Source organism: Conger conger, chromosome 5, assembly GCF_963514075.1.
Source record: "Conger conger chromosome 5, fConCon1.1, whole genome shotgun sequence".
In the NCBI taxonomy this organism is placed as follows: domain Eukaryota; kingdom Metazoa; phylum Chordata; class Actinopteri; order Anguilliformes; family Congridae; genus Conger; species Conger conger.
The window spans coordinates 35,420,586-35,447,155 of NC_083764.1; the positions used below are offsets into that span (position 1 = coordinate 35,420,586).

The following is a 26,570-nucleotide window of genomic DNA, read 5'->3' on the forward strand; positions in this document are numbered from 1 at the left end:
AAAGGCTGAGATTCAGGGATTCAGGAGCTGGTGTGCACAAAGACCGAATCAAAGACAGAACGGTTGGTGTGCACTAGAGCTGAGGAGTTGGCGTGTGCAGGTGGTTTAAATTCACGGCCTTGGTTGGTGCGTTTCACTTCACATTCAGCTGCAGAAGGTGGAAGTGAAAACTGTGGCTGTATAAGATTTCTCTATACATTTTTTTTTTTTTTGCCTTTTCTTTGGTGACAAACAGATGTTAGTCTCCCATCAATGGGCTTACACTGTAAATAGCAGTGTTACTCAGGCCACCCTCTCTATTTTAATCAAGGAGTGTGAAGTGTTCAATGCTTTCATTTTCTTTATCTTAAAGGAAAAATGCATCAATTTTTTAAAATAAATTTGCAACACCCAGTTTGACTCAAAAACATTTAATACAAATTACTTGCAATGCTTTGTATGGAGAGCCCCTGTACAAAAAGCATATGCACATCATTAATTTGGGATTTTTCAACTCATATTATTCATTTACAGATATACATGGAAAATAGGCAGAAGTTTGTCACAAAGAATCCAAAATGGATTCTTTGTCTGTTCCAAAGTCCAACAGTTTGGCTCTGCATTTGAATTCCACTGTTGTTTTACAGTTCCATATTAGACAAGTGGTTTTTCAAGCAAAGCAAACTGAAATTGATGAGATATTGGTACCTTGTGTAAATGATTCAGACTGTATTTGGTTTAGGCATTAGGCCTAAGTAACAACATGTGTATTTGACTGTGAAACAGATTTGCTCCTTGAATATACATTCAAGGGGTTGCAGTAATATCTACATTTATCAGTGGGAGTTGTTGGTTACTTGTCCAGTTAAGGTTTGAAGGTTTAGTTCTGGTGCATGGATGGTCTCCATGGTCTCAGAGCGAATCTTGGTCATGCCAGTGTCGAATGTGGCGAGCAGCAGAGCACACACAATTTATAATTGTTTCCCCCAGGGATGGGATGGTTCACTTGTTAGGGGTCCATGCTTTACGTGACCCCTTCGCGCACGCCAAGCTATGAGTGGAAGCAACAAACTCTGGTCTGGCTTCATTGATAAGCGATACATGACAACTAAATCAAATATGGAGTTTCTAAGTGCCACCATTGTCATGTAGTTGGACGAGACAACAAGCACTCCCAGCCTTTTATCTGCAACTAGCATGACAAATTAGACAATAGCATCTATCTGGGAGCGTGGATATATACGAACATAAACAAATGCATAGCAACTCATTTTTAAACATAGCCCCCCTCCCCCATTTTAGGGGACCAAAGGTAATTGGACAATTGGCTTCTTTGCTATTTTTGGTTAGTCTTGTATATTTAATTGCTTCCTTAGTGCAGGTATAAAGCTTTCAGTGTCTAGTTTTTGATTCTTCTTGATAAGCTTTTGTTTGCCTTTGGATGTAAATACCCATCCAAATGCATTTTAAACTATGCATTTTAACCTCATATTCAAATATTTCAAATCCATATACTGCACTGTATATAAACATTTCACCACCAACAATGTGTGTTCCATTATAGCAACAAGATAAAGGTAGCCTGAAGGTTTTCTAATACATCGGTTAAAAATGCTGCTCACTGAATAGGAAAATAGGAGAGCAATTCTTGTGTAATAATATGACATCATTCTACCATCAATATCTGCAACTAAATATGTAATATATAAGCAAACTTTAAAAATATATATATTTCCGATTTTTCCCTTTTTGACAAAATTTGGTGGCCAATTGTAACATATCTAATCCAATTAGATAGGCTATTCACTTCTTTTGAGAGAAAGAAATGTCATCACGGAACACGTTTCATTATGGCACGGATGGCTGGACATCTCAAGTAAGTGCATTTCTTCCTTGTGTACTGCAACTTCTCCAGCTTCGTTTATATTATATTCAGCAATATGGGCATTTGTACATTCCCACACTGTAACCATTGCATCTCAAAATAATACATATGTGATGTGTAGTGGCAGAGCCAAGATTCTAAAACTGGGTATCCTCGCACTATCGATATTAGCATACTGTATCTACATTTGAGGAAAAAGCAGAACTAACTTAGCTAAACAGACCAACTCCAAGAGCAAGTGTATTTCTTACGATCATATTGGTGTGCTGTATTGCAACTTCTCTCTGTGTTCATCTGAATATTCAGTAATGCGCGTTTGTAAGCTACCACTCTGTTCCGAATTTATGAAATATTCTAACCATTACATCTCAAAATAATACCTCTGCATTTTTGCAAGATGTACATGCTCTGCAGGATGGACATTGGGGAAAAAACAGAACACTCTGTGGAAGTGCAAAGAGTGTGATGTCCCCCTGTGCTTGCAGCTAAACAGGAACTGTTTTGAAAAATGGCATGCAAAACTTTGAGGTGTTTGTGAATGGCATCATCATTGTTTGTAATTTGTGAGGTGATTTCATTAAATTCCTGAATAAAAAATTTGTTTCTGTTTTCTAAATGGCTCACTGAGTATTGCTTTGTGGAAAGGCTTTGTCTGAGAGGTAGGGAGGGGTCAAGCCAGGTGTGAAAACCCTACTTACCTGGCAGGACCGCATACCACATAAATATTCATTGAAGAAAGGCCATTTGCCCTCCCATTGTCAACTGGAAAATAGTTGTGGCAACACTAGGTTTTTTTAATTTATTTTATATTTCTAATTAGATTTGCTAAAATAGTTTGTCACCTTTTGATACCCAAGACCTCGATGAACAAATTTCAGTGATCCAAAAATTTTGTAGATTAGTATGTGTTTTTACAGCATTCAGTAAGTGTTCAAAACTACTATTTACAATTTTTGTGATTGTAGAGAAATTTACAACCAAAATATGATTCTGAACTACTGACTGTTGCCATATTATTGTAGCTGAGTTAGTGCTGAAAACAAAGACATGAAACCCTTTGAGGGTTTATCACTGTATATAGTCATTTTGCCCTCAGACACCAGAGGGTTAAAGTAAGGAGGACTGCGATAACCATGTAACAAGGACTTAGAACCCTGCAAAGCTTTGCACAGCCAACCATAAGTTATGCCATAATATACCTCTGGTTTTGGGAAGGGTGCTAAATTTGCCGACTAATGGCTAAAGCAATTTTTAGCTATATTGACCTGGATTTAGGGAGGTTGTAAGAAGCAGCAGGGAGGAAGTCAAATGAAGAAACATACAAACTCAGCATAGATGTATGTATTACTGCATGTCATTTATTAACTTATTACTTGTGTCATATTTTGATGTTATATTGGTTGTAATAGACAACTTTTTACCCTTTGCTAATATTCCCCATCATATTGATGGCTACAAGCTAGGCGTTCGTATAGGAGCATTGTTAGTGTACCCATGTGCTGATATGTGCTAGATGATTGTAAAATTTTTCTTGGACTGATTGGCTAACATTTTTAAAATATCACCCCATTCCCATGCAACAAAAGATTACATACTCTATAGAGTACAGTAAAATGTACAAGACTAAATTATTACGTAGGTATGTGTGTGTCCTCTGCATTTGACCCATCCAAGAGGAGCAGTGGGCAGCCACAGTGCATCGCCCGGTGACCAGTGTGGCCAGGGTATGCTGCTTGCATTTTGTATAGGTTTAACTGTTATACATTTAGACTCAGTATTTCAATAAAGGAGAAACTTTAAGCCATTTTTCAAGTTTCTGTGATGTTCACGTCAAGTCTTATAGTAGTACACTGCATAAATTGGTGAGGTTTGCCAGTGGCATCGATGCAATATGAAGCGCCATTATGGACAAAATTAGCTTAAAGTACACAGGAGGAAACAAACCCTTTTCACACGAGAGGGATCCAGTTACTGGGTCCAGTTAGGCCGTGCGAGTGATTGTAGCCACACGGTGGAAGTCGTGGGGTCACCGTGCAGGGGAGGTTGTGAAGGTTTTGGAGGTTGTGGAGGTCACCATGTGGGGGAGGTCCAGCGGTCACTGCGCAATTATAAACTTAAATGCAGCAACCAGATCGTATGTCCCTTAAGTAATTTTTGGTATGTATCGCAAATATTTTTCAGCCATTAAGCTACGTTTTGTGGATGGAGTAATTCTTAGTCATTTATGATAATGTGGGTAGTATGTACAATTACAGTACAATCTATGGATGGCTCTGATTGATGAAAAAATCTAGACTACCATTGACTACAGGGGCAGGCTACAGACTATACTTTATTAATGTAATCTACACACATTACATCTGTGTAGCCATATAGGCTATAATTACAAGATGACACTATAAAAATATGCAATAAAAAATGTCATATTACATTTTAAATGTGTGTTTAAAAATGCATGAAAGACCTACAGCCTACACTAGACCATGTTAATTACGCCTACTTCATTATTTTTTATTATTTTAATGTAAGTGTAGATGATCAGCAAATGATTTTCAATAAATGGTTGTGGAATGTCAGATGACATGGGGACATTCAAAATGTTTTTGCATAATTTAAAAATTACATTCGTAGCCCACCAGTCATTTCACTAATGATCGAAGCCTTGAATGGAGTAAGGGTGGGTTCAAAATTTGGTCCACTTGGAAAATAAATCACTTGACCTCTCTCATGCGGTGACCACTGGACCTCTCATGTGCAGTTTCAACACTTTCCTCATCGGTCTTGGTCTTCTTTCAATTCAGTCCTGTGCAAGTTTGGATGTGGGCTGCAGTGTGGAAAGGCACAGGCTACCGTCACCGCTTTGGTGAAGGATCGCACATTTTTTTCCACTCTCCTTATTCATCAACAGGTATTTTGCTTTGCTAGTGGGACGGACTGCTAGTGGGATGTTCAATCTTATGGTGGGAAATGGACAAGCTTTTGACTAGAGCGACGAAAAATGAAAATTGGTGGCTGAAGCTGATATTGTGTGTCTACTTCCAAAAGTACCAAACAATTTAATCACATTAAACCTGTATTCTACTTTCTTCTTCAGACTGCACCTGTTTTGTGAGTCTGGCACCAGTTCACAACAGCTTTCTGGGAAATTACATTTTAAATCGTTTTTTTCCCCTCACTGTTTTTGGCACATCATTTTTGGTTCCAGGTCTTCTAGTTGGTCTGCTTGTTCTAAAAGCTTTGTTGATGATGTGTGTACGTTGCTAAGTTCTTTTATGGCTATTTGCCGTCATAGCAGAAATTGACCAATGACGCCTGACATCAGCCTTGCTGCCGCGTGTTGCCAAGGTAACACTCTGCCTACAGGTGCTTCATGATGTCACCTTTCTCCCCCAAGGTGGATATTACAGGCTGTTCCTTTCAGCCGGATACTCCCGAAACTCCGGTCCCCTCCTCCACATCCCCTGACGAGGTAACGTGGCCTGGTGAACAGGGCCCAGCCTGTGTTGAGCATGATTTCGCCCCCCCCCACCCACACTCTAAAACCCCGTTTCCCCAACCCTGTTGCTGCCCAGACTGATTCTCACAGCGCAAACTCAATCTAGCATGACTTTGCACTGATCACCGGCATCACCACCAGCACTGATTCACTTTTTCATGTTTATCAATGAAATTACACCCAATTCATAAATGAGAAGGCTTCAGTGTAGTACCTGAATAAGCACTGCAGAGTTTCTCCCAAAATTAACCTTCAACGTAACTCTGCTTTGTTATATATTGCAGAAAATATATATTGTGATTTTTTATTTTATTATTTATTTATTTATCTGAAATTGTGCCTTGTGTAAATAAAGGCATCTGTGTCTCATGATTCATACTGTTGGTAATGCTGTCTGCTTTCATGGTCCATGATTACAGAAAAATGTCATTACCTGTTTTGTAATCAATCATGTTTTCATTGCTGTTTCAGCATGTAACTTGTCAGAAAATGTGCTGCAGTGCTACATAGTAAAATTAGGTAATATAGTTTATGCATTACTCTGGTCAGCATTTTTTGGACTCTCTTGCTACAGTCTACTACTGATCTGATGTAGTCAAATAGAACAGCATCATATTTGCGCTCATTTTATTTCCATAGCTATTCTACTTGCCGTAATATTCCGTCATATCCAGTTCACTTTAGCGTGAGGACCGTAGCCAGAATTTCACATTATCTTGTGTGATTTTTTACAATGGTATCCCCCAGATTAGGTTCACCTGTCTGGGTGTGTGTGTTTCAGCAAAGAGATGTGTTTTTGGATGAAGTAAAAGGCTCATTCTGAGCCACTGATGGTTTGAGTGTGGTCTGTTTCTCTCGCTGTGACTCTGACATGGAATCAACTAGACCCTCCCCCCTTCCCCCCTCGCATGGTCATCCTCTGTCTCATATGCACGGAAATTGTGAATGCAAAAAAAAAAATTGGATGAATGCAACTTTGTGTTTTGCTGTGGTGTTTTTCTGAGCAACCACTACTTCTGCATTTTGATGTTTGTATGAACTTTGCCATATGTACAAATATTGCCTGCAAAGCTGCTGGTTTTTTTAAAAGGTTCCCTATTTAGAGAAATCAGTCTTTTAAACACAACTGAATCCAGAAAGGTATTATGTTTTAATATCAGTCTGTTTTGTGCCTTAAAAGCAGTGAGTCATTCAATGGGAAAATAGCCATATGTGTAACGTAATTATAGGGGAGGAAGAATTTCTCTGCAAGCTTCAAGGCCAGCTGTATTGATGTGATGAACCATTAAGCCTGTTTCACACTACTAGACATTCATTGGACAGGGACTTAAGAGCTTCAAGATATTCAACCCCCGCAAACTTTCTGCAGTCATGCTCTTCTCTGTGTGTTGGTGATAGACCAGCTTTGCCTTTTAGGGCTCAAAGTACTTAAAATGGCCACATAGCAATTGGGTGAGTGGGGCCACTGTAATTGTTAGAAACCTCTTCCCTCTATGACAAGTTTTCACAAGCAAAGAAAATAAAAATCTAAAACGTTCAGAATCACGATAAATGTATAGTTCGGTTGTATTAGGGCGCAATTTCCTTTTCCATTTACCATCAGCTAAGTATTTATGAAGCTATTCTTTGAATCCACCGATTTCTGGAGAATCAGTAGCAGGAAGGGTCAAGAGTGTAAGAGCATGTAGCAAGACAAGGTGAAATGTGGTCATTGTTCTCCATTTCACCATAGCCATTATTAATTGAATGAAAAAAGAAGTGAGGCATATTTAAGGGACGTTGCTGATAAACCACATCGAATTCTAATTCTAACTACAGGAATCTTTTTACATAAATAACTTTCATAATACGACTTGACAAATTGCTTCAATATTACTAGAAAATTTAAAGAAAAACTATTTTGTTTTAAATTCGTGAAATCTGAATATTGTGTTCTCATAACCCTCATAATTGGGTGGTTTCAATTTCCTGACAATGAAATTAATTTCTTTGTGTCGCTCTGGTCTGTCGTATTCAGAAAGCTAGTGTTGCTTTGTTACAGGCGAGCAATGGAAATGACCCCTGGTCTGCATGGAACTCCGACCCGCCTGCAAACTCCGCTAACAACTGGGCAGCCACGCCGGAAGGCACCGAAACCGGGAAGGCCGCAACAGCAGGAAACTGGGATTCTACTGCACAAGGTCACCCTCAAGCCTACCAGGGTCCAGGTAAGGGCCTGTCCAATTTGGTCATTAGACCAAAACAATCAGTATCAAGATCTTAAAATTGCCGTTACTAAATAGAGAGCAAATATTTGGATGAACAAGCTGGTTTTGTTGTACATCTTTGTGAAAAGGCCTCTGGTGATTTGAGTCTGAGCTTGAATTTATGCCGAATTACAAGTATTTATGGTGGATAATAGTACTGTGTTTCAGTCAATGTCGGAGAAAGATGGCCTATCGGGCGTGGTCAGAAGAAAGGCTGACTCGCTCCTGTGGTATTAGGTCATGTGCTCAAAGGAAGGTTCTGCCAGATTCAGCCCTGTTCAGAGTTTACTATGGAAGATTTGGCCCTGGTTAAAGTTTCCAGTGCCTGTGCCCAGAGGAGAGTGAAGGAGCAAGATTGTGGCAGGGTCCCTTTCTGAAAAACGCTTCTCCAGACCCCTGCCCTTTTTTTATTGGCAAGGACTTTCGCTTGTATGTGAGATTTCAGGATCGAAAGCCGAGTGTCAAAAGGTGCTGCATTCCAATCTATTGAAATTTTGCAGCCCGAAAGCAGACAGACAGGTTAGATTACTGCTTATTAACTTAAATAAAGCATTATTGCCACACAATGAGTAGCCGGTTTTTTGCGGGGTTTTTCAAGCGCTGCACACGTCAAACCTTTTTTTTCCTGTTAAATAATGTGGCAATTACTTCTGCAAAGGTACTCTGGTAGAGCCACATATCCGGTAATGTTTCGACAGATCAGTCCAAGGTTACATTTGAAGTCAGTACTGGTGAACGGATGGCAAGAAATTGTGGAATACATCCATTTTAAAGAATTGTATTGGTATAGCAGGGCTCTGATGTAATTTAATGATGTTTAGTAGCGCTTCTATTTGTTTTGTGCTCTTAATTATCATGTTCTATAATAATCATGTGTATAGGACTTACCATTGAAGTCAGTATTTCTTAACCATGTCTATCGTAACCATGTTGAGCTCTTTGTTTTCTGCATAACATTATAGTGACATTATATAGAACAATTCTTGTAATTTTTCATAGAATTTGGGTCACTTTAAAAAGACCTTGAAATAAGCATTGAATTTGCCCTCCCACACACTCCTAGCCTCATAAGAAGCCATCACGTTCTTTTGTCTTCATGGCTTGATTCGGTTGAGTGATTACTACATTGTTGAAAATAAAGGCAGTTATTCAATGAGCATGAAGCTATTATATAAGTTTGAGGTGACACAGAACAAGGTAAGGAGATAGCTGTCTGTGTCTTTTGGCCAGGGTTTGTGAATACTGTATGAAACATGTATTCTTCATGGCATGTATAATTTCTTACATTATGTAGTTTAAGTGGGTAAATAATCCCTCAAAGCATTAAACTGCAATTAAGAAAAATTAGTACGGAATGAAAACCAAACGGGCATCCCTCAGGACCAAGTTTGTGAACCACTTGGTACATAACACAGGCACTAGAAAATGTGCCTGTGTTATGGTACGGCTGTTTTGAAGATGTGCATTTAGAAAACGATGAGATGAGCACGAGACCAAATTAAAATGGCCTAATATTGCTGCACACTACCTATTGTGTGAACAGTACGCCAGCCTCTTGGTGAATTATATTATGTTTTTGTACTTATGTCGGTGAAATAGCTCTTTTTGTGACTTTCACAGTTCTTGATTTTCTGTCCAGGAAATCGGAAAAATGACTTGTTGAATTTGTATGAAGTGATAACTCTTCTCTTTATTCTTTTTTTTAAAGATATATATCCCTATCCATGCTTAATTGATTACACAGGTATACCCTGCGCTGACCTTTTCTCTTTTGTGAAACTTGGCCTTATGTGGTATGGATTATTAACTTGGCATGAGTGCGGTAATAACAGTAATAACTTGTCCTGAATGCTTAATGTGCCATTAGTGTTTTCAAATACATGTACAGTATTGTATGTGCATGTGTATGTGTGTGAAGAAGCATATTACAAAGTGTGTTTTTAACTTCCAACAAGACACATCATAAAGCCTGTTTTAGCCTATGTTTTTTCATGTCATGTTTGGGCTCCTCCATTTTGTTTTTTTCTGTTGTCTTGAAAATGTATTGGTCAAGAGCCAACTTGGGAATGGAGTGGTTTGAGGTGACATGATGCAACACACTAGTGCAGTTGGTTGGCGGCTCAGTGAAAACTGCCTCCCACTGAGGAAATCTGCACTGATGAGATTGTATGAGACAGGGCCATTGCAGCAATCTGGTATAGGAGCCAGTATGTGTATTTCTGTTGCCTTTGTGAAGCTGTTCCTCAGGTCACATGTCATTGCACCAGGCCTACGTTTGTGGTCTTCAGCATGTTTAGAGTCACAGTTTTGTGATTGGACTGGAAATTAACTGTTCTGATTGGGGACCTGTCAACACCACACCACCTCCCATAGTGAATATGGTAATGGGAGGTGGTGCAAGAATTATTGATTGATGGTTGAGGCATTGTCTGAGGATTGGTGTAAGAAGGTTGGAGGATGGTCAGGGGATGGTTGGAGCATTATTGTAGGATGGCCAGATGATCGTTTTTGGTTAAAGGATGGGCTACTCTACGTATGGCTGGGTTGTTTGCCACAGCTGCCTCGTCACAAACGAAATATTACCTGTTCTGAAGAGACCCAGTGCATCCTCAGTGATCTATTGAGCTTCACTTGTTTCTGAAATAATGCTTGGAGCATGAGCCTCATTGCTTGGGATTTTGACAAAGTGGCTTATGAGTGGTCTGCAAAGATCTGTTATGTGCACAACAGGCCTGGAATGGCGGAATTCCTCTAATCGTGGTATAAATACACAGATAGCCAAGCTATTTTAATTTGCTCAGTTTAAAATGTGCAATACTGCTTAAATGTTAGTTATATGTCTGTGTGTATAATGTATCACTAATCCTGTAGGTAAACTTGCTTGGGGACTTGAAAATGTTCATCTGCTCATTAATGAATGCGAGTGCCTCACACTTACAGAGAAAGCTTAAGAATGCATAGGACTGCCCTGGGCCTCAGTTTTCTGTTGCGTTCTCTCTCAGGTGCAACGGACGATGACGAGTGGGATGATGAGTGGGACGACGTGAAGTCAACAGGGGGGTATGCCGAGTCCGAGGCTGGGGAGGGAGGAGCCAACAGAGGAGCCCATGGATCTACAATGAAAATCAAGTGAGAAAGCGTACCTGTCTCCCCACGCTAAACCTGCGGTACTCACTCCTGGTCCTGGAGAGAAACAGGGTGTGCCTGTTTTTGTTTTCACCTGTGTTAACTGTAATGAAGTGCTTTAATTGATCTAGTGCTGAGTAACAACAAAAGCCAGCACACCCTGTGGCTCTCCAGGACCAGGAGTGAGGACCACTGCACTAAACCTATGACCTTGTTGCTATCTCTTTGTATCTCTGAGTATCAAGTGTTTTTATAAATTTTTTGCAGGTTCCCTGGCTTCTCCAAATCTGGTCCAGAGTTATATCTTCTTTCAAAACAGTCAGCAAAGGGAAAAGAAAAGCTTCCCATTTATGTGAGTAAGCCTGTTTATAGCTTAGTTGTTTTGTGGCAACTAACTAAGGTCTTTAATTGAGGCTGCAAGTTAGTTGCTGGACTAGAACTACCATTGCTCACCGCCTTTATGGTCCTATCAGATGTGTTCTTTATGATTCCAGATGGGAGAGGTTGGCCCAGTGTGGTTGTATCCTGAGACCCAGTTGGATTGCATTGTAGCAGATCCCAAGAAGGGTACCAAAATGTACGGCCTGAAGAGTTACATTGAGTATCAAATCGCACCAAATGTAAGTTCCTGTTCATGTTATATGAAAACATATTTCCCGACATGGAAGTCGGAAGTGTGCATGCTTGGTGATGAACATATGAATGTATCTAGTGGCTTTTGATTTTGTGCCTTTTCATGTGGATGTTAAGTTATAATAAACACTTGTTTTAGCGTGCCATGAAGCCTCCCTCTTTTCAGTTTAAAATATATTGAATTGATGCATGCAGGCTCTCTTAAATTATTACATTTTATGTTCTGGGCTGCAGTATTACCTGTCTGTCGCTCTTGTTAATGTGAGGTAAATTGTTTTACAGACTACAAACAGACCTGTCAATCACAGATACAAACACTTTGATTGGCTCTATGAAAGACTTCTGGACAAGTTTGGATCGGCCATTCCTATCCCCTCTTTACCAGACAAACAGGTCACAGGTAAAATAAGTACCAGCGCAAAGCTCTTTTCTCTACTTCATTGAATTTGAAGTTGTATTGCAGTTATTTATCCAGATTTCATTTTTATTTGGAATTTCCAGTCACATTTTTAAGGCAGTCCTGTCACTGCAGAGTCCTTTGTTATATATGACTCTGATATATGAGCTGTTATTGTGCAGAGAGGAAGAGAATACCCAGCTGATTGTAACCTTTCCTGGGTTACGCTATGAAAGATAGAGGGCAAAGAACGACTGATCGAGAAATTCTGTGCTGTTCATGGTTTCGGCAGGCAGTACAGTGCATCTTTTTCAGTCTCTGACTCAGCCTTAGCCTCTAAATGTGAGATTCTCAGCCAAGGTTCTGGAGAGCCATAGAATCTGCTGGTTTTCTCAAGTTGCTCAGCTAGTGCTTCTCAACCCTGGTCCTGGTCAGCTGCAGGATCACCTGATTTCCTATGTTGCTCAGAAGTTAATTGACAGTTAACTCGGCTCCCCTGGCATCTCCCCTGGTCTCAATTGGTGGCTGATTCTGATAAAAACACAAAATCCCGTTTTTCTTCTGTTCTGGTCTGAATAATTGATTGAAATTTCACCACTAGTTTGTAATGAATTCCATCTTCCATTTGCATGGTTACACTTGCCCCCTGCCGTCCCTGCTGGGTGTGCGATTGGTTCCTACTTTGCGATGAATCTTTAAACTGCCATATGTGAGAGCATGGAATCTGGACAAATTCTAAATCTGGCAACCATAGTTGGGGTCCCCTGCTCAGAATAGAGTAGAATATTTTTTTATATTATATTCAGGATCATCCAGCTCTCACTGTTCCCATACTTTTGGCCATACAGTGCTGTGAAAAAGTATTTCCTGATTTACTCTAGTGTTACATGTATGTGACACTGAATGGTGTTAGATCTTATGACAAACTATTTCATTTCTTTAATGAAACTTTAAACAAAACTCAAATCACCCCTGTGGGGAAAAAAAGCAATTGCGCCCTTGGTTGCACCACATTTAGCCACAGTTATTGGAACCAAACCCTTCCTATAATGATGTCAGTCTTTCACATCGCTGCGGGGGAATGTTAGCCCACTCTTCTTTGCAGAATTGCCTTAATTCAGACAAATTGGTAGGTTTTTAGCATGAACAATGCTAATTCCAGTTCCTGTCACAGTATCCCTGCAATAATAGAGGAAATCAGGAAGGGGGCAAATACTTTTCCGCAGCAATGTTACTTCAGTTGTCTTCCATACTAAAAAAGATAGTATGTGTAACAAGTTCCTTCTGACTAATAAAATGACTAAACCTACTGAGAGTCTGAAGCTGTTTTGAAGCAAATTCACTGCAGACAGCCTCTCAAAAAAACTCTAATATGTAAAACATAGGGCAATTTAATAAATAGAGTGATAAACTGAAATATGCTTGAGCAGAACCGTAATGTGGCTGTACAATACTTCCACTCCCCTGCAGGACGCTTTGAGGAGGAGTTCATAAAGATGCGGATGGAGCGTCTCCAGGGCTGGATGACCCGGATGTGCCGGCACCCCATCGTCTCCAACAGTGAGGTCTTTCAGCTATTCCTCACCTACAAGGACGAGAAGGTAGCGCACATCTACGTCATGTCATTTCTTTGTGCAGAACTCCAAAGTTCCCCCCGATGACTCGGTATTAATGTGACAAATGTTGTTCAGCAATAAAATATGGCCACTGTTTGCATTTTAATAATAAATGAAAAGCAGTTTTATATTTCACATTTCTTTCTGCTGTACCAAGAATGTACTGACCATGAAGTCAAAGCTAATTTTTTGTGTACTGTTACACCCATAGTTACACCGTCTCAATAAATATCCATGGTATAGCAGAAATGTTCACAAGTCATCAAATGCAAGTCCAAGTCGAGTCTCAAGTCTCTGTGCTAGAGTCCAAGTCAAGTCTCAAGTCTCCAGAGTGGTGCAACCTAAACAACAGTATGGCTATAGAAATTCATCACGATTTCTATGCTAGTTAAAGATATAGAAACCAGAAGTGTAGAAGACATATTTTGTATATGTCATCAAGTGGTGTGACAACTGAAGAAGCAGTATTATCAGGGGCACACAAAACGATAGTGGTTATTTAATTTATTTATTCATATATCAATGAACTACCACGCCTGAGCAAAGTGTTTTGGCAAAGCCTTTCTCAGGATGGCTGGAGAAAACCTCTGTCTGGTGTGGTAGGTAATTGATATATCAATAAATAATATAAAATAAATAACCATTCTATTTTTTAAGAACTGTGTGACCCCTGTGACTCATAATTTAAGCATTACCAAAGGCTGTAATATAAGATGATGGTAAATTAATCCTGGCTTTGTATGGATAATCTCCAATTAAATTTAGTCTAGGCTTAATATGAATCTGCGACTAATTATAACTTTTTTTGTAAACAAAGTTACAAAGTGTTGAAATTTGAATCACGTTGCACTATTGGTTTATTAGAATATTCATACTTTTTCATTTTAAATGAAAGGTAACTGTTAAGCATTTACTTTAATCATTCAAAAAAATGTAATGAGGCTAGATATGCAAGAAATCAGGAGCTATGATCTTGGGACCACATCTACATTATGGTTTAAGAGAACCTTGAATCCTAAGGAATGCCATTGCACTATTGCATAGTGAAATTATAAATAATTTCAAAACCGGGCGGCACAAATGGTGCAGTGGGTAGCACTGCCGCCTCACAGCAAGGAGGTCCTGGGTTCGAATCCCCGTCGGCCGGGGCCTCTCTGTGCGGAGTTTGCATGTTCTCCCCGTGTCTGCGTGGGTTTCCTCCGGGTACTCCGGTTTCCTCCCACAGTCCAAGGACATGCAGGTTAGGCTGATTGGAGAGTCTAAATTGCCCGTAGGTATGAGTGTGTGAGTGTGTGAGTGAATGGTGTGTGTGCCCTGCGATGGACTGGCGACCTGTCCAGGGTGTATTCCTGCCTTTCGCCCAATGTATGCTGGGATAGGCTCCAGCCCCCCTGCGACCCTGATCAGGATAAGCGGGTTCAGATAATGGATGGATGGATAATTTCAAAACCGCATGCAAACACAGCCATGTACAATAGCTTTTAATGTTAACGTCACTTACAAACAAGCTCTCTCGGAAATACAGTTCATATTTGGACACTGGACACTGGAACACCATGTCCATGCAACTAGTACATAACGTCACCTAACAAGACATTCTAAATCACTAGCTGTCCTACTTGCAAATTGATCCTAAAGATCATACTGAAAGGTTTTTAAAATAGTGAAACCCTTGATCAGGTTCCAGATCAAAATCCCATTACATGGCCATTTTACTGAAAATGCAGCTGCTTGCGTGAAGTACACTGACAATGAAAATGTACGGGGCTTTTCAAGCCAACCTGAAGAAGTTTGTTTTATTGTTACTGTATCTTACACCTGTGGTTCTCTTGCTTGCATAACTTTTCAAGATCAACCATTTGAAATGCAAGCCATACATTGCTACAACTTGGCAATCAACAAAATAAGAAAATATGCGCTTCTGGTATTCTGATTAAACGGTGACATGAATATTAGCTATAGTCTGAAACACGACTTATGTTAACGCAACAGTGAACAGCGGTGGGATCAGCTCCGGTGCTGGTAAACTGACTTACCTTTCCTTATGAGTTTTCAAATGTCTGTTGAAATTTGACCTGTTTGTTCCCGCATCTTTTATTTGAATTCTCTGTTTGGCTAGGTGAACCTGAATTATTTAAACTCAAATTTAAACATTATTCAGGCAGACTCCTTATTGACGAGTTGAGTCTCAAGTCATTTTTGGATGAGTCTGAGTCGAGTCTGGAGTCCGTGTATATATGCGACTCAAGTGCAACTCGAGCCAAAGTTGCTGACTCGAGTCCCCATCTCTGATGTATAGATGTATTATTTTTATTAAAGATAAACTAAAGAACTTTTGTTTCAGGACTGGAAGATGGGGAAGAGAAAAGCAGAAAAGGATGAGACTGTGGGAGTGATGATCTTCTCCACAATAGAGCCAGAGGCTCCTGATCTGGACCTAATTGATGTGTGAGTTCCACTTATGTGAGTTTGCACTGACATCAGTGCAGATAGGGGGAGCTCAGTCAAGGACAGTGGAGCATGTGGGGGAATTAGCATTTTGAACAGTCTCTCTACAAATTGTATAGATTTTAAGACATCAAGTTGTAGAATAAGAGGTCATAACATGTCATAGCACTGTTTTGTATTGCGCCAGTGTTAGTTTTAGCATGTTTTAAAATCACATCTGCCATTGTTATATCATTTCAGCAATTCAAGGAACAGATTTTACATTTGTCAACAGTGAGTTACCGTAGAAGCACAATGGCCAGGATTCAATCAACATTTTCCTTTAAACTTGCTTTTTCCATCATAAACACCGTTTGGAAGCTCATTACGTGACACTGTAACTTCCCACAGTGGTCAGGATAGCAGAATCATTGGCCATCTTCCAGCGCAGGCCAAAACTATGCCAAAGTATTTTTCTGAAGAAAATTGTGCAACACATCTATTTATCAGCAAAAAGGGGATATTTTTTATCACTTAATAAAGTGTAGTGTGGAAATTTGCAGCCTGAAGTGAATGATTTTTAAAATCATTGTTTGGTTTTGAAACTTTGGATGGCTTTTGTTTTGTGAAGTGAGCAGAAGTGTGAGATGTTCAGCCGGTTTACCAAGGCCATGGATGATGGAGTGAAGGACCTACTAAATGTGGGACAGGAGCATTGGAAAAGATGCACTGGCCGTAAGTATCTAACCTCCGACCATTGTCTAGCCTATGACTGATTCTAAACTCGTCCCTCTTCTCTCCTGCTTAACAACAGGAAGCTCTGGGCAGTAACAGTAGTTTCCAGCGGTATATGGTAGAACTGGCTTCTATTGGTCCAGTATTCTTGGCCCCTTCACAAATATTCATAAAATATATATTGACAAATTTTCTGCTTTCATGGTCATTAGATCCATTGTTAAGAAAGCAGTGTATTTTGTTTGTCTATATCATCTGCTGACGCTGCTTTGTAAGTAAAAAATGGAAATGGATTAATTTTGCAATGTGGCAGTCGGTCTGATGCTATATTTATGGGTGTAATTGTATGGGTAGTTCTTGTCAAATATTCTGTTTACAAAATATTCTGTTTACAAGCATAAAAATTGAGGTACATTCCACTATGACAGTATTCATGATGTTATACCATCTAATAGCTCTAGCAATTGCATAAACATCTTTCATAAGCAGAGATATCATATTGTAACATTATGGAGCAATGTGATGTTATGACATCCTGAGCAGGCATAAACACTCACTGAACACTTTACTAGGAACTTATTACTAATACTTGGTAGGGCCTCCCTTTGCTCTCAAAACAGCCTCGATTCTTTGTGGCATGGCACCCAACATCATTTGAGATTCTCTTCCATGCTGACATGATAGCATCACGTGATCTCTGCAGATTACTCAGCTGAATCTCCCATTCTCCCATTCTACCACATGCCAAAGGTGTCCTATTGGATCTGGTGACTGGGAAGGCCACTGAAGAACATTGAACTCATTGCCACGTTTGAGACGACTTTTGTACATACATTGTAGCCATGAATGGATGCACATGGTCAGTAGCAATACTCAAATAGGCTGTGGTGATTGATTGGTATTAATGGACCCAAAGTTTGCCAAGAAAACCACTGCCACCAGCCTGGACTGTTGACACAAGGCAGGTTGGGTCCGTGGATTCATGCTCAGAACTGCCGCTCACTGGATTTTTTTAGTTTTTCACACCATTCTGAGTGAACTCTAGTGACTGTTATGCATGTAAATTCCAGGAGATCAGCAGCTACAGAAATACTCAAACCAACCTGTCTGGCACCAACAATCATGCCATGGTCGAAATCATTGAGATCATTCTTTCCCCCATTTTGATGGTTGATGTAAACATTAACTAAAGCTCCTGGCCTGTATCTGCATGATTTTATGCTGCCACACAATTGGCTGATTAGATAATCACATGAATAAGTAGGTCTACAGCTGTTCCTAGGTGCTCAGTGAGTGTACACTGATGAGCCAAAACATTTTGACCACCTGCCTAATATGCTGTTGGTCCTCCATATGCTGCCAAAACAGCTTAAAAAAGGCATAGACTCTACCAGACCTCTACCAGGTGCCCAGTGGTATCTGGCACCAAGACATAGCAACAGATCCTTTAATCCCTGTAACTTGCGAAATGGAACGCCATGGATCAGACTTGTTGTTCCAGCACATCCCACAGATGCTCGATCGGATTCAGAGCTGGGGAATTTGGAGGCCAGGGCAACATTATCAGAGCTGGGGAATTTGGAGGCAGGGCACATTATCCTGCTGAAAGAGACCTCTGCCATCGGGGAATACCGTTACCATGAAGGGGTATACTTGGTCCACAACGATGTTTAGGTAGGTGGCACATCCAAATGAATGCCCAGACCCAGGGTTTCCCAGCAGAACATTGCCCAGAGCATCATACTCCCTCCACCGACTTGTCTTCTTCCTACAGTGCATCCTGGTGCCATCTCTTCCCCAGGTAAACGGTGAACATATATCCGGCCGTCCACATGATGTAAAAGAAAAAGGGACTCATTGGACCAGGCAAACATCTTCCATTGCACCAAGGTCCAGTTTTGATGCTCTCATGCCCATTGTAGCCATTTTCGATGGTGGACAGGAGTTAGCATGGGCGCTCTCACCGGTCTGTGGCTACACAGCCCTATACGCAGCAGGGTGTGATGCACTGTGTGTTCTGACACATTCCTCCCGTAACCGTAAAATTTTCTTGTGCCACAGTAGCCCTTCTTTCGGTTCGGACCAGACGGGATGGCCTTCGTTGCTTCAATGAGCCTTTGGCACCCAACACCGCTCAAGTCTTTATGCCTGCCCATTTCTCCTACATCCAAACATCGAATGCGAGACCCAATGGCTTACTTAACGTTATTCACTTAATCTGTGGGTGGTGTGTTTTGGCTTATTGATGTAGAGTTAATATGGTAATATGTTGTTTCTTTGTCTTTCTTTTTGTAGCATTGCCAAAGGAATACCAGAGGATTGGAAAAGCATTTCAGAATCTTTCTTCAGTATTCAATAGCAGTGGATACCAAGGTACAGTAGACACCTCCATTTACTCTTGAATAGAAATATGTACAAATGGAAGCTGTATATACAGCAGTGTGCAAAAATGTGGTTAAAAAGCCTTTTACAATTAATATCTAAGTGACCAGATGCAACCCTGACTTGTAAATGGTACAATGTTAAACATGACACATTTCTTCAAATTTCAAAGCAAGATTTTTATTTGTATTTTTTATAGCTTCAAAATAATAAAAAATGGAAAAGGCCCTGTGCAAAAGTTTAGGAACCCCGTCAGTTAGTACTTTGTAACTCCTCCTCGGGCAACTATAACAGCTTTTGGAATTTTCCCCCATTCCTCCTGGCAGAACACCTCTAGCTCAGAAATATTCTTCCGTCTCCTTGCATTTGAGATCTCTCCACAGATTTTCAATAATATTCAAGTCTGGGGACTGTGGTGGACATTCCAAAACCTTCATCCATCTTTCCTGGAGGTATGCTTTGGATCATTGTCTTGCCAGAATATTCAACCTCTCTTCAGCTTCAATGTCTGGACTGACCTTGGAACATTATCCATCCATCATCTGAACCCGCTTATCCTGATCAGGGTCGCAGGGGGGCTGGAGCCTATCCCAGCATACATTGGGCGAAAGGCAGAAATACACCCTGGACAGGTCGCCAGTCTATCGCAGGGCACACACACCATTCACTCACACACTCATACCTACGGGCAATTTAGACTCTCCAATCAGCCTAACCTGCATGTCTTTGGACTGTGGGAGGAAACCCACGCAGACACGGGGAGAACATGCAAACTCCGCACAGAGAGGCCCCGGCCGACGGGGATTCGAACCCAGGACCTCCTAGCTGTGAGGCGGCAGTGCTACCCACTGCACCATCCGTGCCGCCCTACCTTGGAACATTAGCCTCTACAATTTCTTGATATTTGGTGAAATCCATTTTTCCTTCCACTCGCACAATATTTCCTGTGCCCCCAGCTGCCATACAACCCCAAAGGATAATGGATCCACCTCCATCCTTCACAGTTGGCAAGTTTTTCTCTGCAAAGGCTTCACCCTTTTTTCTCCAAATATACCTACTTTGGTGGTGGCCAAAAAGATTTGATTTGTTATTCCAAAGCACATTGTTCCAAAAGGCTTCAGGCTTCTCAATTTTTTCTTTTGCATACATCAGACGCTTAATTTTATGTTGGTCATTCTTTCTGGCAACTCTGCTTAAAACTTTTTAAACTCTGTTTAAAGTACGTTGTATTGTCCGGAGAATAGCTTGACCTGTGTTTGCTACCCTTTTTTGCAGTGATGTGTGGGTTCTTCTGGGCATTTCTCACCAGGTCTCAAGTCATTTTATATCACATCTTTCTTGGTCTTCCGGGCTGGATGCCTTGACATCAACTGTTCCATTTATCTTCCATGTTTTTGAGAGTGGAAATAGGTCATTTTTGTAGCCTTCTCCTTCTTGGTGGAAATGAACCATCTTCATTCTTGAAATCCATGGATAACTGTTTAGAGGAACCATGGTTGTTAACACCAGACAGAATAGCCACTGCAGTTGGATACTTTAGAAGGCATGGAGTAACTTCCAGTCGTCTGGCAGTCGGAGGGTTGCCTGTTCGATTCCCACCCTGGCCGTGTCGAAGTGTCTCTGAGCAAGACACCTAACCCCCAAATGCTCCTGGTTGGTGCCTTGCATGAGAGCCAATCACAGTTGGTGTGTGAGTGTGAGTATGAATGGGTGAATGAGAAGCATCAATTGTACAGTGCTTTGGATAAAGGCGCTATATAAATGCCAACCATTTACCATTTTTCCTTTTTTATCATTTACAAACGGTAAAAAATGAAAATAAAAAGCGATCTTGCTTTAATATTTGCTGAAAGCAAATAAACATACCATTTAGAGTTCAGGTTTGCTTTTGATCACATACAGATTCATTGTAACAAACATTTAAGCCAGGGGTGCCCACATTTTTGTACCCCACTGTAGTTACTGTATATAGTGTATGATGGTAGATTTTGTGATTGAGTACAAGAAGAACTTAAGTATTTACCTTGAAAAGTGGTATCTTGTTATTGATTTATTTGTATCTACTAAGTTGTGATGGTCAACAAGCCTTTGTTTTGTTTCTTCTGAGAGTTCCTTTCTTTTCTGCTTGGTGATAGATGACACTTTATTTATGTGTGCTACCTCCTGTTTATGCCCCAGTGTAGCAGGAACTAATGGGAGGCCACAGTTCCTAGCATAATTCTGACTGAGATTCATCTCTACATTAAAGTAGCATATTAATGGAGGTCTTTATTTGTGACATAAATCATTTAACTTAATAAGCAAAATCTTATTCTCTGAGCAATTTTCCCTTTTTGAGCAAACAATATAGCTCATAAGCTGTGTTATTTTTGCAGCCTTTTTTACTCATCTTTATCAAGGGTGTGAGTAGTTTTGAGGGTAGTGTACACATTTAAATCTTCTGTGTGCTAAATTGTTGCTGTGAGTATATCATTGCTTATGTATTTTTTATGTATAATGTATTTTTAGCATTAAACATTCTGAAACTGTAGTGTATGGAATTCACGTGGCCTAGTTGGTGACCTAGATCCCAGTTGTTCTAGTGAGAATCCTCATAACGGTCATCGGCACTAGTTGTTAGGCAGTCACAAATAGCCACCGCTGCATACCATAGAACACTGCGTGTCATATGTCTCTAGGAGAGGCCACACTCACTGATGCACTCACTGCAGCAGGAAAAACATACGAGGAAATCGCCCAGATGGTTGCAGAGCAGGTACGCTTCTTCGCCGCCCCATCAGTCTTTTTGAATCATCGGACAACGTACATCCACTCTCCAGCACTCCAAATATTCATATTTGCTGGTATAACATGCTCTCTGCATTGTGTGCCCTTTTCTCAGCAGTTTATGCTAAGAAAGAAAATGAAAAGAAAGGGCACATGGTTGCAATTCTCTCAAAATGTGCACTTCATTTTGAGAGAATTTGTAGTTTGCTGTTTGACTGTTTCTTAGTATAAAATAGAAGATAATGGTTGTAGTGGTTGTGAATTGTCATTGTGCTACAGTACATTGAGGTTATTTGATTTATTTACTTTTCAGGGGCAGTGTACAGTAGAATTACAACCATTCATGACATTCTTGCAATGCATTTTACCCAAGTTAGGCCAACAGGATACCTTTCAGGGGTGGAAAAATGAATGATGCAGACGTCCATATTATTTATTTATTTATTTTATTTGCTACACAAATAAAATTGAATTGAATACGATTTATTTGTCCCTTCCTACAATGGTGAAGTCCAGTCCCTTCTTGGGCTTTTTGTGCTCTGTGGCTGAATGTACAGTAGTTTGCAAAATAATAGGTTATCTGGGTTTAAAAATCATTTCTACAGGGTCCACTTCAACAGCTTTTCCTTTTCCAAGAGTTCCTGATGCAATTGAAGTGAGGGTAGTCATTTAATTTGTGCTGTTCCCTTGTTCTTGGGCTATCTGCCTGATCATTTTTTACTTCCAGTAGCCTAAAACAGTAGCCACATTCACATATTGTGAAGCTGAGAGAAACAACCTAAGAAATGCCTGACCATATGCCGCTTTTTAAATGTGACATTTGCACTGACACGAAGACCCTTGTGGGTATATTTTAGCAGTTAGCAACCTCAATATGCTTATTTTTCTTATTTAAATTTTTTGGCAGACTTAATCTATCCAATTTGCCTGGCTTACATTCCAAAACCTTTCACATTACGCTGTTGCAATGTTCATCAAATAAAACCTAACGGACGTTTGTGAAGTTGGAAGAATGAACCTACTTTATTATTTTTTTTATTCAATGCCCTGAAATAAACATGAGGACACACATATGCTCACACACACACAGCTAATACCTGGCTGGATCACCAGGTTTGACTTAGGTCTATGTGTATTCACAATTTGTTCACTCCGTTATATACAATATGTTACACTGTAGGAAAAACATGATATCACAGAACAATATAGGAAATCATTACAGAGAAACTCTATTGATATATTTGATCAAGTATGCAAAAATAGTCAATATTTTTAAGATCTGAATTGCAAAAGGTTTTTTTTAAGAGAAAAGGGCAGGCAGCTTATGGTAGAAATTTTTCTGTCCCAAGTTTGATTCCTGTCCCCTCTGCCAAGCTTGCAACATTAGAATCCGTCCTTTCAACTGGACCTGAATTTACAGCCCGTGTGTCCTCGTGTGACTTTTAGTAATTTCCTGGATGTCACTTCCTTCTCTCATGTGTTTCCTTCCCTCTATCCTTCCCATCAGTGTTTGTCGTGCAGTCGTTCTTCAACTGCCCCCCCACCCAGGTCTGAATGTTATCTGAAATGAAGAGGAAACCATTTCAAATCTGCACAGATAACTGTGACAGATTCGTGACTTTATAACGCAACTAGAAATCCTGCTTTGGACATCCTGTTCTGACTGGAGTTTTTGAACCAGCAGCTCTGTGAACTGAGGCTCAAAATTAAAACTTGAATTTTGTTTTGATGTTTAAGCAGCGTTCATTTGGAGGGATTTTCTAGGTAAGCACACACTGCTCAGACTGTAACGTGGTGTGTTTTTTATTTTCTTCCTCAGTCAGTCCCATTGGTTTCGTGGTTCTTGTGAATTTTGTCCCTGGGCTTAAATATGAGCAAAGACAAAGCACCTTACCCTTAGCTACAGGTTTCCCAATATGTATTCTTTTCATGACAACCTTTCCCAAGTTTCCAAATTTGTCTGAGAGTGCCTTACCAAGCTAAACTTTTAAGTTGGCCCTGTATAAGGTCAGCTAGATCCACAGAGCTCACAGCCGGAATGTAGTATACAGTACATATTTTTATTTTAGCTTCAGTCCTAGTTCAGAGTGTGAGTGGTTTAAGAAGACCTGAAAAATGTGCTGTTGTGGCAGTACTCAGAGACCATTTCTTTGGCCTATATTTATCCTCCAATGTCAGTCTGTCAATACTGATTGACTACAGAGAAGGACAAGGCTGTATTTGTACTGTTTGGTCTTTGAGGTTAGCGGGCTGGACTGGCCTTGCATTCTCAGCATGTAAGGCCTATTACATTCTCTGCGCAAGGAATGCAAACACAGTCTCAGGGTTGACGCAAGCTCTTTGCTTACATATCATAGCTCCATTTACCATCTTTTTTAGCCCTGTCTGAGGTCCACAAGGCGACAGCCTAGGCTATTTCTGGTTGGATTGAGTAACCTCGGAGCGGAAATGATTACGTCTTCGATTGAAGTTGAACATTTTTTAGATCCTGATTACATTTAGCGCCACTAATGGAATCCCATGGAATTGCAGCACACATTTGTACCACATTACAGAATTTTGGCTGCTCATTTTGCCCCTTGCATTGCTCGTGGTGTGTGTTCCTTGCTTGGTGTATGTAACAGGCCTATCACTAGAATGAATAGGACCTTTGACCTTTTCTATTGTTAGCAGGATAAAAACAAGTGGGGCACAGATTGTTTCTATAAAAAGCATCTGCCAGACTTTTACTTCAGAGCACATGGTAACAAACTAGGGAATCCCTTCTGTATGGTGATGTTGTGTTACTAAAGTTGTAATGGGTGCAGAATAATTATATTGGTTAGTTTGGAGACAGATAAAGATTTCAATTTTTCTGTGTGTAGTTTTGTAATTGTGAGAAATTATGCCATCATTTACTAAAGGCGCCCAAGCTAATTCCTTACCTGATAAAGGCTATCGAGTGCATGTTTGTTTGACGTGTCTGCTTAAACCTGGACTGTAACTGAATGTCTCATTTCGCATCATAGTGGTGCCAGTACACTTTTTTAATGATGTGCCAGTGCGACTACAAATTTAAGGACATTATTTAGCCTTTCAATCACCCTACAAATTACTTTTTGATTCCTTAGTTTGCGACAGGATAATGCACATTTCTGAACTTCACTTCGACAGTACTGGTAAAGTTTTAGGCAGGTGTGAACAAAAATGCTTTCAAAAATAGAAATGTTAATAGTTTATTTTTATCAACAAAATGCAGAGTGAATGAACAGAGGAAAAATCTAAATGAAATCAATATTTGGAGTGACCAACCTTTGCCTTCAACGTACACTTGCACAAAGTCATGGATTTTGTAGGCATATAGTCAGGTGTTTGATTAACTAATTATACCAGACAGGAGCTAATGATGATCAATTTTATATGTAAGTTGAAACACAATCATTAACTGAAACAGAAACAGCTGTGTAGGAGGGTTAAAACTGGGTTAGAAACAGCCAAACTCTGCTTCCAAGGTGAGGTTGCTGAAGACAGTTTAATGTCAGAAGTCATACACCATGGCAAGACTGAGCACAGCAGCAAGACACGAGGTAGTTATACTGCATCAGCAAGGTCTCTCCCAGGCAGAAATTTCAAGGCAGACAGGGGTTTCCAGATGTGTTGTCCAAGCTCTGTTGAAGAAGCACAAAGAAATGGGCAACGTTGAGGGCTGTAGACGCAGTGGTCGGCCAGAGAAGTCTGGTCAGAAGTGGTCTTCATGGAAGAATTGTCGCCAAAAAGCCATACCTCCGACGTGGAAACAAGGCCAAGCGACTCACGATGCATGAAAACACAGGAACTGGGGTGCAGAAAAATGGCAGGTGCTCTGGACTGATGAGTCCAATATTTGGCTGTAGCAGAAAGCAGTTTGTTCGCCGAAGGGCTAGAGAGCGGTACAAGAATGAGTTTCTGCAGGAACAGTGAAGCATGGTTGAGGTTCCTTGCAAGTTTGGGGGTTTGGTCAGAATTAATGGTCTCCTCAATGCTGAGAAGTACAGGCAGATACTTATCCACCATGCAATACCATCAGGGAGGCATCTGATTGGCCGCAAATTTATTCTGCAGCTGGACAATGACCCCAAACATACAGCCAATGTCATTAAGAACCAGGTTCAGCGTAAAGAAGAAGGAAGTGATGGTATGGCCCCCACAGAGCCCTGATCTCAACATCATCGAGTTTGTCTGGGATTACATGAATAGGGCGACCTGTAGCGCAGTGGTTAAGGTACATGACTGGGACCCGCAAGGTCAGCGGTTCGATCCCTGGTGTAGCCACAATAAGATCCACACAGCCGTTGGGCCCTTGAGCAAGGACCTTAACCCTGCATTGCTCCAGGGGAGGATTGTCTCCTGCTTAGTCTGATCAACTGTACATCGCTCTGCATAAGAGCGTCTGCTAAATGCCATTAATGTAAAAGAGACAGAAGCATTTGAGGCTGCCTAAATCCACAGAAAAACTGTGGCTAGTTCTCCAAGATGTTTGGAACAACCTACCTGCCGAGTTCCTTCAAAAACTGTGTGCATGTATACCGAGAAGAATTGATGCTGTTTTGAAGGCAAAGAGGGGTCATACCAAATATTGATTTGATTTCGATTTTTCTTCTGTTCTTTCACTTCTTCTGTTCATGCATTTTGTTAATTGATAAAAATAAACTATTAACATTTCTATTTTTGAAAGCATTCTTATTTTACAGCATTTTTTCACACCTGCCTAAAACTTTTGCACAGTACTGTATGTGTGGTGCCAATTGCTGATTTATGGAAAATTTCCATACTCACTGGTATCAGGGAACAGGTGAGAAATTCCGGGAAGAGGTGGGATGCCTGTGTCTGTTGATTAATTTTCACCAAAATATGTAAAACAAAT

At 40.4% G+C, this 26,570-nt stretch overlaps 1 protein-coding gene across 2 annotated transcripts in view; it reads left to right on the plus strand.

The window, feature by feature from the left end:
* The window catches only part of LOC133128253 (sorting nexin-9-like), a 47,503-nt gene that overhangs the window by 12,685 nt on the left and 8,248 nt on the right, over positions 1–26,570 (plus strand). The window contains exons 5-15 of one of the 2 annotated variants that reach the window (XM_061241632.1): positions 5,259–5,333; positions 7,402–7,567; positions 10,609–10,735; positions 11,000–11,084; positions 11,227–11,352; positions 11,648–11,765; positions 13,233–13,363; positions 15,723–15,826; positions 16,437–16,540; positions 18,836–18,913; positions 21,601–21,677. In XM_061241632.1, coding sequence (XP_061097616.1) covers positions 5,259–5,333; positions 7,402–7,567; positions 10,609–10,735; positions 11,000–11,084; positions 11,227–11,352; positions 11,648–11,765; positions 13,233–13,363; positions 15,723–15,826; positions 16,437–16,540; positions 18,836–18,913; positions 21,601–21,677 — 1,191 coding nt within the window. The remainder of the gene's footprint in view (positions 1–5,258; positions 5,334–7,401; positions 7,568–10,608; positions 10,736–10,999; positions 11,085–11,226; positions 11,353–11,647; positions 11,766–13,232; positions 13,364–15,722; positions 15,827–16,436; positions 16,541–18,835; positions 18,914–21,600; positions 21,678–26,570) is intronic. The other variant, XM_061241633.1, reaches the window with a different exon arrangement.